This window comes from Phocoena phocoena, chromosome 2, assembly GCF_963924675.1.
Source record: "Phocoena phocoena chromosome 2, mPhoPho1.1, whole genome shotgun sequence".
In the NCBI taxonomy this organism is placed as follows: Eukaryota; Metazoa; Chordata; class Mammalia; order Artiodactyla; family Phocoenidae; genus Phocoena; species Phocoena phocoena.
Window position 1 is genome coordinate 117,047,790 of NC_089220.1, and position 13,809 is coordinate 117,061,598.

The following is a 13,809-nucleotide window of genomic DNA, read 5'->3' on the forward strand; positions in this document are numbered from 1 at the left end:
AACACACTAACAGAAGCAGAAAGAGAAACAAGCCAGGAAGGTTTTTTGAAGGTAGAAAATTAATTGGCAGGTTTCAGCAGTAGAGATGGAAATGTATCATATCTATCCCACCTCCAAATAAAATTAAGTTAGCTTCCTTTACCCTCTCCCGGACTTTGTCCTTCAGAAGGAGGCTGATGATGGAATAGGGCACTCGGAACCATATGGGTGCTCCCACAATCAGCACTTTCTTCAAACGAGCTGGAAAAGCTCCCTGTGGAGAACAATACAAGGATTTAAAAATACCAGTTAGGGCACTGCAACAGTGCCTAATGGGACCTTTGACTGTTCAAGCACAAAGTTTAGGTTTTTTGCTCTTCTCACCATTCTTACCCAGCAGGGGGAGTCTATAGCTTAATTCAGGTTTCACTTAGTAGCTAGAGAAAAAGTGGTTAAAAAGAAAGAAATGGAAGCAACTTAAATGCCCATCAACAGAGGAATGGATAAAGAAGATGTGGTACGTGTATATATATATATACATATATATATATATATGTATATATATATATAATGGAATATTACTCAGCCATAAAAAAACCCAAAATAATGCCATTTGCAGCAACATGGATGAACCTAGATATTGTCATACTGAGTGAAGTTAAGTCAGACACAAAAAGACAAATATCATATATCGCTTATATGTGGAATCTACAAAAAGTGTACAAATGAACTTATTTACAAAACAGAAGTAGAGTCACGGATGTAGAAAACAAACTTATGGTTACCAGGGGATGAAGCAGGGAGAGGGATAAATTGGGAGATTGGTATTGATATATACACACTACTATATAGAAAATAGATAATAAGAACCTGATGTATAGCACAGGGAACTCTATACTCTGTAATGGCCTATATGGGAAAAGAATCCAAAAAAAAAAAAAAAGAGAGTGTACATATGTAGATATATCAATATAACTGATTTGTACACCTGAAACTAACACAACATTGTAAATCAACTAAACTCCAATAAAAAATTTTTAAAAAGAAAGAAAGAAATTAAAAGCTGATTTACCTTTAAAAGTAATGATGTTATGGAGAAACAGAGAAGAACAAAAGTTTGGCCTGGGACACCTCAGAATTGTAGGTGAGTGTGCTGGAATCTGCACATTTAAATGCATGGGCTTTGAGTTATTTGATCTGGACCCATTTAATGACAGAGAAAGACTTCAGGACCTGCAGTTACATTAGTAAGAGATACCCTAAAGATTCTCAAGTCTTCCGGCAGATCTGAAAGAGGAATCTCAAAGGAAACTTTGATAACAGATGGATATCTCCTTACTATTTTTTTCCGTGATTATATTTCCCTGATCACATGAGTTCTCTATGATTTTTATTGTCAGCACAATGCTGCATTTTCAGAGAAAATCTTATTTGTGAAGCAAATAAATAAAATAAAAATTAAAAGTAACAATGTTATGTTGTCAGTGTAAGTTTTATGGATCAAAACTACTCTGATTTTTCTTGTCAGCATACATGTGTGCATCCTTAAGTTCTGATTATTAAAACTTTAAGGAACAACTAGATCATGAATAAAATGAACATGAAACATTTCTCATAATCTTTCCTTTATTCTGATATCTGTGTGTTTATAATCGTTGATTTTCCACTCATCTCTTCATCTACTTACGTATTCATTCATTCAATCAATCAATATGATCTAGAGGGCACAAGGGCAAATGAGGTCTAAAAGAAAAGAGACACCCTGATCTGCACAAGGCATAAGAGTGAAAAATTATTCCTTCTTAATCCATAGCTCTTAGTTTCATTTAGTTTCTCAATATTTCAACACTTCTCATAGGCAGGGATACTGAATAATACTGGTATTCTAACTGGGAAGAAATTATTCCCAGTTAGATTATAATAGTATTTTTTAAAAAATATTTTTATTTATCTATTTTTGGCTGCTCTGTTTCTTCATTGTGGCACGCAGCCTTCTCTAGTTGTGCTGTGCAGGCTCCAGAGTGCACAGGCTCAGTAGTTGTGGCACGTAGGCTCTCTAGTTGTGGCACGCAGGCTCTCTAGTGGCGTGCAGGCTTAGTTGCCCTGTGGCACATGGGATCTTAGCTCTCCCACCAGGGATTCAACCTACGTCCCCTGCAGCGGAAGTCAGATCCTTAACCACTGGACCACCAGGGGAGTCCCCACTATAATAGTATTTTTTTTTTTTGGCTGTGTTAGGTCTTTGTTGCTGCGTGGAGGCTTTCTCTAGTTGCAGTGAGCGGGGGCAACTCTTCGTTGTGGTGCACAGGCTTATCATTGCAGTGGCTTCTCTTGTTGTGGAGCACAGGCTCTAGGCGCACAGACTTCAGTAGTTGTGGCACACGGGCTCAGTAGTTGTGGCTCGCGGGCTCCAGAGCGCAGGCCCAGCCGCCATGGCGCACAGGCCCAGTTGCTCTGCGGCATGTGGGATCTTCCCGGACCAGGGCTCAAACCTGTGTCCCCTGCATTGGCAGGCGGATTCTTAACCACTGCGCCACCAGGGAAGTCCCTATAATAGTATTTTAAAGTATTATAATAGCATTTTAAAGTACAAAAGATAAATATAAATTATAATAGTATTTTAAAGTATAAAAGATAAATATGAAAAAATTAGCCACCCTATAAATAATAATCAGCATAAAAGTATAACGGTAAAAAGCCTCTGGTTTATAATAGCACTTGTGCACACAAGCACCATCTCTTTCCCTGTCTCTCTCTCCCTGTAAGTCACTGGTCATACAAAAAAGATGATTTATCCTTGGTGTCTGCTACGTTTATACATACATATATAGGTATACATTTTTTTAGCCTAGGAATATACGTCATAAGAAACATGCAAGACACATAATTTTAAAATCTTATTGAAAGACATAACAAAAGACTTTTAAAAAATCCATAAAACAAAACATAGTATTCCTGGACAGGAGAAGATGATGCTGTAAAGATGTCAATTCTCCAATTAATTCATTATATCCAAATTAAATCCCAAAGTGTTTTATCTTCCAGAACTTGATTGAATGACTCTAACATTCATCTAATCAAAAGATGATGATTTTTTAAAATATTTCTCATCAGATTTATAATTTTGAATAAGTGGTTATCTCTGGGGAATGGCACTGGGGTGTGTGAGGGAGTGGTCAGAGACTTTTCCTTGAATTACTTTTTAATTGCTTTTATAATTTATAAAAACTAGTTATAAAGTTTGTTTTTACTATGCATGTTATATATCAGTAAAAATTTAAATAAAAACACATGAAAGTGCATGTAAAAGAATAAAAGTGCAAAAAGGTCAAAACCACTTTTAGAAATAAAAGAATACAGGGAAGCTTGTTGTGTAAGATATTAAACTTTATTATAAGGCTACAATAAATTAAAAAGTGAATATGTTGGTTTTGATGCCTAGATCAACAGAACAGGGAGTCCAGAAATAGACATACTTACCATACGGAAATTAAGTATAAGATAAAGGTGTTATCCCAAATGAGTAGGGAAATAAATGTATTAGCTAACAAATGTTGCCAGCTATTTGAAAACAAATTATTTTGTCCATAATATTATGTACCATATATAATATGATATATTATTAAATATACTACATGTAATATAGTATATTAAAACGATAATGAAAAATTAAGAAAACATAGTAGTATGACAAAAGACACCATAAAGTTGAACAAATTATAAACTGCAAAAATGCTGGTAACACATACTTAACAATACTCTTAATATTCTTAATAACAAGTCTTGTAAATCAATGAGACAAACACTTCAGTAGAAAAATGGGTAAGGACTTCCCTGGTGGCACAGTGGTTAACAATCCACCTGCCAATGCAGGGGACATGGGCTCAAGCCCTGCTCTGGGAAGATCCCACATGCTGCGGAGCAACTAAGCCTGTGCGCCACAACTACTGAGCCTGCACTTTAGAGCCCGTGTGCCAGAACTACTGAAGCCCGTGTGCCTACAGCCCATGTTCCGCAACAAGAGAAGCCACCGCTATGAGCAGCCTGCATACCACAACAAAGAGTAGCCCCCACTAGCTGCAACTAGAGAAAGCCCACGCACAGCAACAAAGACCCAACGCAGCCAAAATTTAATTAATTAATTAATTAATTTTAAAAAATCTGAAGTATGAGACTGTGCATTAAACTTCTACTTACAACTTTCATGAGAATGAGGATGTTAGGGGACTATATTTAAAATTTTATCTGCTCCCAATGACAGAGCAATAAGTCACTAAGAAAAACATGATATGGATTTTAAGGCAACCAAACTTTTATTTCATTCTCTTTGAATTTATATAGCAAAACAACAACAAAACATCCATAGTAGTTTCATTATTTTGAACCAGATAAAGGAGGACACATTAACAGCAAAAGAACATTTGAAAAAAAAAGATACTACAATGTTATTATTTAAAGGAGTTCAAACAACAAAAAAAAGGATGTTATTATTTTAGAACTTCTAAATTCAAAAAAAGAGCAAAGGGAAGTGGGGTTCCCAGACTCCGTCTGGAGGAAGCGAGACTGCACCCGCTCAGGCAGTCAGAGGGAAGGGGACGGGACCGGCGGGCGGGCAGGCGGACTCACCCTCTCGGTGACTGCACCAATCGGGTGTGCCCTACCTGCCCGCAAGTGCCCTTGGATGAGGCTGTCCTGTGTGCCCTGACCAGGTCTTGGTGCTCCGGCCGGGTGTCAGGCCTGTGCCTCTGAGGTAGGAGAGCCGAGTTCAGGACACTGGTCCACCAGAGACCTCCTGGCTCCATGTAATATCAAACGGCGAAAGCTCTCCCAGAGATCTCCATCTAAACGCTAAGACCCAGCTCCACTCAATGACCAGCAAGCTACAGTGCTGGACACCCTATGCCAAACAATTAACAAGACAGGAACACAACCCCACCCATTAGCAGAGAGGCTGCCTAAAATCATAATAAGGTCATAGACACCCTAAAACACACTACCGGACGCAGTCCCGCCAACCAGAAAGACAAGATCCAGCCTCACCCACCAGAACACAGGCACCAGTCCCCTCCACCAGGAAGCCTACACAACCCACTGAAACAACCTTAACCACTGGGGGCACACACCAAAAACAACGGGAACTACGAACCTGCAGCCTGTGAAAAGGAGATCCCAAACACAGTAAGTTAAGCAAAATGAGAAGACAGAGAAACACACAGCAGATGAAGGAGCAAGTTAAAAATCCTACAGACCAAACAAATGAAGAGGAAATAGGCAATTTACCTGAAAAAGAATTCACAGTAATGATAGTAAAGATGATCAAAAATCCTGGAAATAGAATGGGGAAAATACAAGAAATGTTTAACAAGGACCTAAAAGAACTAAAGAGCAAACAATGATGAACAACACAATAAATGAAATTTAAAATTCTCTAGAAGGAATCAATAGCAGAATAACAGAGGCAGAAGAACGGATAAGTGACCTGGAAGATAAAATAGTGGAAATAACACAGAGCAGAATGAAGAAAAAAGAATGAAAAGAATTGAGGACAGTCTCAGAGACCTCTGGGACAACATTAAACGCACCAACTTTCGAATTATAGGGATCCCAGAAGAAGAGGAGAAAAAGAAAGGGACTGAGAAAATATTTGAACAGATTATAGTTGAAAACTCCCCTAATATAGGAAAGGAAATATTCAATCAAGCCCAGGAAACACAGAGAGTCCCATACAGGATAAATCCAAGGAGAAACACGCCAAGACACATATTAATCAAACTATCAAAAATTAAATACAAAGAAAAAATATTAAAAGCAGCAAGGGGAAAACACCAAATAACACACAAGGGAATCCCCATTAGGTAACAGCTGATCTTTCAGCAGGAACTCTGCAAGCCAGAAGGGAGTGGCAGGACATATTTAAAGTGATGAAAGAGAAAAACCTACAACCAAGATTACTCTAGGTAGCAAGGATCTCATTCAGATTCGACGGAGAAATTAAAACCTTTACAGACAAGCAAAAGCTAAGAGAATTCAGCACCGCCAAACCAGCTTTACAAAAAATGCTAAAGGAACTTCTCTAGGCAGGAAACACAAGAGAACGTAAAGACCTACAATAACAAACCCAAAACAATTAAGAAAATGGTAACAGGAACATACATATTGATAACTACCTTAAATGTAAATGGATTAAATGCTCCAACCAAAAGACACAGACTGGCTGAATAGATACAGAAACAAGACCCATAAATATGCTGTCTACAAGAGACCCACTTCAGACCTAGGGACACATACAGACTGAAAGTGAGGGGATGGAAAAAGATATTCCATGCAAATGGAAAATCAAAAGAAAGCTGGAGTAGCAATTCTCATATCAGACAAAAGAGACTTTAAAATAAAGACTATTACAAGAGACAAAGAAGGACAGTACATAATGATCAAGGGATCAATCCAAGAAGATATAACAATTGTAAGTATTTATGCACCCAACATAGGAGCACCTCAATACATAAGGCAAATGCTAACAGTCATAAAAGGGGAAATCAACAGTAACACAATCACAGTAGGGGATGTTAACACCCCACTTTCACCAATGCACAGATCATCCAAAATGAAAATAAATAAGGAAACACAAGCTTTAAATGATACATTAAACAAGATGGACTTAATTGACATTTATAGGACATTCCATCCAAAAACAACACAATACACTTTCTTCTCAAGTGCTCATGGAACATTCTCCAGGATAGATTGTATCTTGGGTCACAAATCAAGTCTTGGTAAATTTAAGAAAACTGAAATCGAATCAAGTATCTTTAACGACCACAACTCTATGAGACTGGATATCAATTACAGGAAAAAAAATCTGTAAAAAATACAAATACATGGAGGCTACACAGTACACTACTAAATAACCAAGAGATAACTGAAGAAATCAAAGAAGAAATTTAAAAATACCTAGAAACAAATGACAATGAAAACACAACAACCCAAAACCTATGGGATGCAGAAAAAGCAGATCTAAGAGGGAAGTTTATAGCAATACAAGAAACATCTCAAATAAACAAACTAACCTTACACCTAAAGCAATTAGAGAAAGAAGAACAAAAAAACCCCACAGTTAGCAGAAGGAAAGAAATCATAAAGATCAGAGCAGAAATAAATGAAAAAGACATGAAGGAAACAATAGCAAAGATCAAAACAACTAAAAGCTGGTTCTTTGAGAAGATAAACAAAATTGATAAACCATTAGCCAGACTCATCAAGAAAAAAGGGAGAGGACTCAAATCAATAGAATTAGAAATGAAAAAGGAGAAGTAACCACTGACACTGCAGAAATACAAAGGATCATGAGAGATTACTACAAGCAACTATATGCCAATAAAATGAACAACCTGGAAGAAATGGACAAATTCTTAGAAAAGCACAACTTTCTGAGACTGAACCGGGAAGAAATAGAAAATATAAACAGACCAATCACAAGCACTGAAATTGAGACTGGGATTAAAAATCTTCCAACAAACAAAAGCCTAGGACCAGATGGCTTCACAGGCGAATTCTATCAAACATTTAGAGAAGAGCTAACACCTATCCTTCTCAAACTCTTCCAAAATATAGCAGAGGGAGGAACACTCCCAAACTCATTCTATGAGGCCACCATCACCCTGATACCAAAACCAGACAAGGATGTCACAAAGAAAGAAAACTACAGGCCAATATCACTGATGAACATAGATGCAAAAATCCTCAACAAAATACTAGCAAACAGAATCCAACAACACATTAAAAGGATCATACACCATGATCAAGTGGGGCTTACCCCAGGAATGCAAGGATTCTTCAATATACGCAAATCACCAGTGTGATAAACCATATCAACAAATTGAAGGAGAAAAAACCATATGATCGTCTCAACAGATGCAGAAAAAGCTTTTGACAAAATTCAACACCCATTTATGATAAAAACCCTCCAGAAAGTAGGCATAGAGGGAACTTACCTCAACATAATAAAGGCTATATATGACAAACCCACAGCCAACATTGTTCTCTATGGTGAAAAACTGAAACCATTTCCTCTAAGATCAGGAAGAAGACAAGGTTGTCCACTCTCACCACTATTATTCAACATAGTTTTGGAAGTTTTAGCCACAGCAATCAGAGAAGAAAAAGAAATAAAAGGAATCCAAATCGGAAAAGAAGAAGTAAAGCTGTCACTGTTTGCAGATGACATGATACTGTACGTAGAGAATCCTAAACATGCTACCAGAAAACTACTAGAGCTAATCAATGAATTTGGTAAAGTAGCAGGATACAAAATTAATGCACAGAAATCTCTTGCATTCCTATACACTAAGAACGAAAGATCAGAAACAGAAATTAAGGAAACACTCCCATTTACCAATGCAACAAAAAGAATAAAATGCCTAGGAATAAACGTACCTAAGGAGACAAAAGACCTGTATGCAGAAAACTATAAGACACTGATGAAAGAAATTAAAAATGATACAAACAGATGGAGAGATGTACCACGTTCTTAGATTGGAAGACTCAACATTGTGAAAATAACTATACTACCCAAAGCAAGCTACAGATTCAATGCAATCCTTATCAAACTACCAATGGCATTTTTCACAGAACTAGAACAAAAAATTTCACAATTTGTATGGAAACACAAAAGATGCCGAATAGCCAATGCAATCTTGAGAAAGAAAAACGGAGCTGGAGGAATCAGGTTCCCTGACTTCAGACTATACTACAAAGCTACAGTAAATCAAGACAATATGGTACTGGCACAAAAACAAGAAATTTAGATCAATGGAACAGGATAGAAAGCCCAGAGATAAACCTATGCACATATGGTCACCTTATTTTTGATAAAGGAGGCAAGAATACACAATGGAGAAAAGCCAGCCTCTTCCCTAAGTGGTGCTGGGAAAACTGGACAGCTGCATGTAAAAGAGTGAAATTAGAACACTCCCTAACACCATACACAAAAATAAACTCAAAATGGATTAGAGACCTAAATGTAAGACCAGACACTATAAAATTCTAAGAGGAAAACATAAGCAGAACACTCTGTGACATAAATCACAGCAAGATCCTTTTTGACCCACCTCCTAGAGAATGGAAATATAAACAACAATAAACAAATGGGACCTTATGAAACTTAAAAGCTTTTGCACAGCAAAGGAAAACATAAACAAGACGAAAAGACAACCCTCGGAGTGGGAGAAAATATTTGCAAATGAAGTAACTGACAAAGGATTAATCTCTAAAATTTATAAGCAGCTCATGTAGCTCAGTAACAAAAAAACAAACAACCCAATCCAAAAATGGGCAGAAGACCTAAACAGGCATTTCTCCAAGATATACAGATTGCCAACAAAGAAGATATACAGACTGCCAACAAACACATGAAAGGATGTTCAACATCATTTATCTTTAGAGAAATGCAAATCAAAACTACAATGAGGTAACACCTCACACCAGTCAGAATGGCCATCAAAACATCTACAAACAATAAATGCTGGAGAGGGTACGGAGAAAAGGGAACCCTCTTGCACTGTTGGTGGGAATGTAAATTGGTACAGCCACTATGGAGAACAGTATGGAGGTTCCTTAAGAAACTAAAAATAGAACTACCATACGACCCAGCCATCCCATTACTGGGCATATATCCTGAGAAAACCATAATTCAAAAAGAGTCACGTACCACAATGTTCACTGCAGCTCTAGTTACAATAGCCAGGACATGGAAGCAACCTAAGTGTTCATCAACAGATGAATGGATAAAGAAGATGTGGCACATATATACAATGGAATATTACTCAGCCATAAAAAGAAACGAAATTGAGTTATTTGTAGTGAGGTGGATGGACCTAGAGTCTGTCACACAGAGTGAAGTAAGTCAGAAAGAGAAAAACAAATACTGTATGCTAACACATATATATGGAATCCAAAAAAAAAAAAAAAAGGTTCTGGAAAACCTAGGGGCAGGATAGGAATAAAGATGCAGACATCGATCCTTTTGTAGTTCATAAGTGTGATGATTGGGTTTTCATGCGCTTGTGTGACATGTGCCTCCTTCCATCCTTGTGGCACATTACCCATGTGACGTGAAAAAAAAAAATGCAGGGCTTCCCTGGTGGCGCAGTGGTTGAGAGTCCGCCTGCCGATGCAGGGGACGCGGGTTTGTGCCCCGGTCCGGGAGGATCCCACGTGCCGCGGAGTGGCTGGGCCCGTGAGCAATGGCCGCTTGGCCTGCGCGTCTGGAGCCTGTGCTCCGCAACGGGAGAGGCCACAACAGTGAGAGGCCCGCATACCGCAAAAAAAAAAAAAAAAAAAAAAAAAAAAAAAAAAAAATGCAGACATAGAGAATGGACTTGAGGACACGGGGAGCGGGAAGGGTAAGCTGGGACAAAGTGAGAGAGTGGCATGGACATATATACACTAACAAATGTAAAACAGATAGCTAGTGGGAAGCACCCACATAGCTCAGCGAGATCAACTCGGTGCCCTGTGACCACCCAGAGGGGTGGGATAGTGAGGGTGGGAGGGAGACGCAAGAGGGAGGAAATATGGGGATATATGTATATGTACAGCTGATTCACTTTGCTATAAAGCAGAAACTAACACACCCTTGTAAAGCAATTATACTCCAATAAAGATGTTAAAAAAAAGAAAAAATTTATGGAATGCAGTACTGGGATGGCTGAAGGAAATAGATACCCGTATTTCTTGGTGACAGTGTAAATTTTTTTCCACTTTTATGGAGGGTAACCTAGTAATGTATAAAAGATTAAGAATATTCATAATCTTTAGCCAAATAATCCATGTCTTAGAAATACCTTCTTAAAATAATTTAAAAGAAAAAGCTTAAATGATCATAATAGTATTATTTAAACCTGAAAACAATATGAATAATACAGAAAGATGGTTAGATGATTAAACTGTCTGTGATATATTAACTTACCAGGTTATTGTGACTGTTAAAACTGACAAACAGAAAGCCTATGTTGTGGAAAGGAGGGACTATTTAGTATGCAAAACTGGAAAAAAATTAGCTATCCATATGGAAAAAAAAGTCAGATTCCTACATCTCATACCATACTCAAAAATCAACTCCAGATGGATTAAGGTCTTAAATGACAAAAACAAAATTTTAAATTCTTAAAAGAAAATAGCTTCTCAAAAAGTTAAACATAGAACTACCACGTGATCCAACAATTCCACTTCTAGGCATATACACAAAAGAACTGAAAGCAAGGAATGAAACAGATGCTGTAACACCAATGTTCATAGCACCATTATTCACAATAGCCAAAAAGTGGAAACAACCCAACTGTTTGACAGATGAATGGATTAACAACACGTGGTATATACATACAATAAAATATTATTCAGCCTTAAAAAGGAATGAAATTCTGATACATGTTACAATATGGATGAATCTTAAAAATATTATGCTAAGTGATCAGACACAAAGGACAAATGCTGCATGATTCCACTTATATGAGGACCTAGAATAGGCAAATTCATAGCGACAGAAAGTAGAATAAAGGTTACCAGGGGCTGTGGGGCAGGGTGGGGATATATTGATTAATGGGCACAGAGTTTCTGTTTGGGATGATGAATAGTTTTGAAAATGGATAGTGGTGATGGGTTGCATTGTGAATGTACATAATGCTACTGAATTGTACACTTAAAATGGTTAAAATGGTAAGTTTTGTTATGTATATTTTACCACAATAAAAAAAATCACTAAAAACATTAATACACATGGTGCAATCAGTGGTACAGCAGTAAAATAAAATAAAATAGCTAATATATTTTTTCTGACTTTGGAATAGGGAAGGATTTACAATGCAAAACATATTAAGCAGAAAATAAAATACAGACTTATTTAATCATACTAAAACTAAGAACTTACGTTAGTCAAAAGGACTGTATAAAAAGTGAAAAAACAAGCTATAAACTGAGAGTATATGTATGTACATATACACACACACAGAGAAATAGATTAGTACAAAACTACATAAATGGATGATAGGAAAATGGGTAAAAGCCATAAACAGGCATTTTGCAGCAGAAGAAAACATATATGGCCAATAAATATATGAAGGGATACTTAATCTCACTAATAAGAGAGAGGTAAGTTATACCACAAGATACCATTTTATACCCACTCGATTGGGAAAAATTAAGAAGTGTGACATTATCATGTATTGGAGAGGATGTGGAAATTTTACACATGGCAGGTGGGTACAACCACTTAGGAAAACAATTAAACACTATCTTATAAAACTGAATCTTCCCAGACCTTACGACCCAGTAATTCTACTCCTAGATGTATACTCTAGAGCATGCATTTTCTTTTCTTTTCTTTTTTTAATATTTATTTATTTATTTTGGCTGCACCAGGTCTTAGTTTTGGCATGCAGGATCCTTTGTTGCAGCATGTGGGTTCATAGTTGTGGCATGCGGGCTTCTTAGTTGCAGCATGTGCACTCTTAGTTGCGGTATGCATGCGGGATCTAGTTCCCCAACCAGGGATCAAACTCAGGCCCCCAGCAGTGGAAGTGCGGAGTCCTAATCACTGGACTACCAGGGAATTCCCCTAGAGCATGCATTTTCAATAGAGGTGATATCACATCCAAGGGGGTGAAATTAGTTCTGAGGAGAGTGGGGAATGGGAAAAACAACCCAAACATACACACTCTTTTTGTGCATAAAGCATAGATATACGTTCAGTACATCAAGATATATATGTTAATACATTCAGTACATCAAGATATATACATTATATCTGTGGTATTAAAATTTCATTAGAAGAACAACAACTGGGGGTGGGGGGAGTCTAAAAAAGACTCCTTAGTGAGGCAATAATGAAAAAATGGTTGAGAAACACTGCCCTAGAGATATTCTTGCACACATGCACCAGAAGACATGTATAAAAATGTTCATAGCAGCACTGTTCACAATAGCAAAAATCAGAAAATGACCCAAAGAGCCATCAAGAGAAGTAGATAAATAAACTGGTGTATTCATAAATGGATGAGGAATTAAAAGGTATAAATCCTTCACCCATCAATAAAAAGGAATGAATCAAAGCTAAATGCCACAATAGGAATTTTAGTAATACAATCACAAGTGAAGTCCCAGAAAACAACATGCAGTATAATACTCTCTTTATATAATTTCTGTTGTAAAGCTGTAATAGTAAATAAACACTTCTAAACATCTAGTTCCACAGTACTCCCAAGTGAGGTCCCGGAACAAAGACTGCACAGACTCCTACAGGACTTCCCTGGTGGACCAGTGGTTAAGACTCTGCGCTGCCAATGCAGGGGGCATGGGTTCAATACGTGGTGGGGGAACTAAGATCCCACATGCCACACAGCTGGGCCAAAAAAAAAAAAAAAGACTACACAGACTCCTCGATCAATGTTTTTCCAACTGCAGGTTGTCACTCAGTGGGTCCTGAAATCAATTTAGTAGGTTATGACTAACGTTTTTAAAATGTTATAGAACAGAATAATCAAAATGATTGTACAGAGTAAAAGTAAAGCTTGTTTTGTGAAACTTTTTGTTTTATAAATATATACACACACATACATACATCTGTATGCTCAAATTCTGAAATCTAAACAGCTCTGAAAGCCACTAGTTTCTTTTTTAAGTTTAGTGCAAAAATTCATGGGACAGCAAAATCTGACCTGAAATCCCATAAGCTATTTATAACCTTTGCTCTTCTCCAAAGGTTATGATATGAATAATACATTTCATTGCAGAAATATTTGATATTAAAGTGACATACAGACCATATTATCTTTTAAA

General features: G+C 37.2%; 1 protein-coding gene and 1 non-coding gene across 2 annotated transcripts in view; one reads left to right on the forward strand and one right to left on the reverse strand.

Annotated features, from left to right (window-relative positions):
* The window catches only part of PTPN9 (protein tyrosine phosphatase non-receptor type 9), a 79,028-nt gene that overhangs the window by 21,000 nt on the left and 44,219 nt on the right, over positions 1-13,809 (reverse strand). The window contains exon 6 of the mRNA XM_065871845.1: positions 143-253. Within this exon, the coding sequence (XP_065727917.1) occupies positions 143-253 (111 nt within the window). The remainder of the gene's footprint in view (positions 1-142; positions 254-13,809) is intronic.
* Positions 9,995-10,089, forward strand: LOC136119742 (small nucleolar RNA U13). Its single transcript, XR_010655701.1, has one exon. It is a non-coding gene; the product is annotated as a small nucleolar RNA U13 (small nucleolar RNA).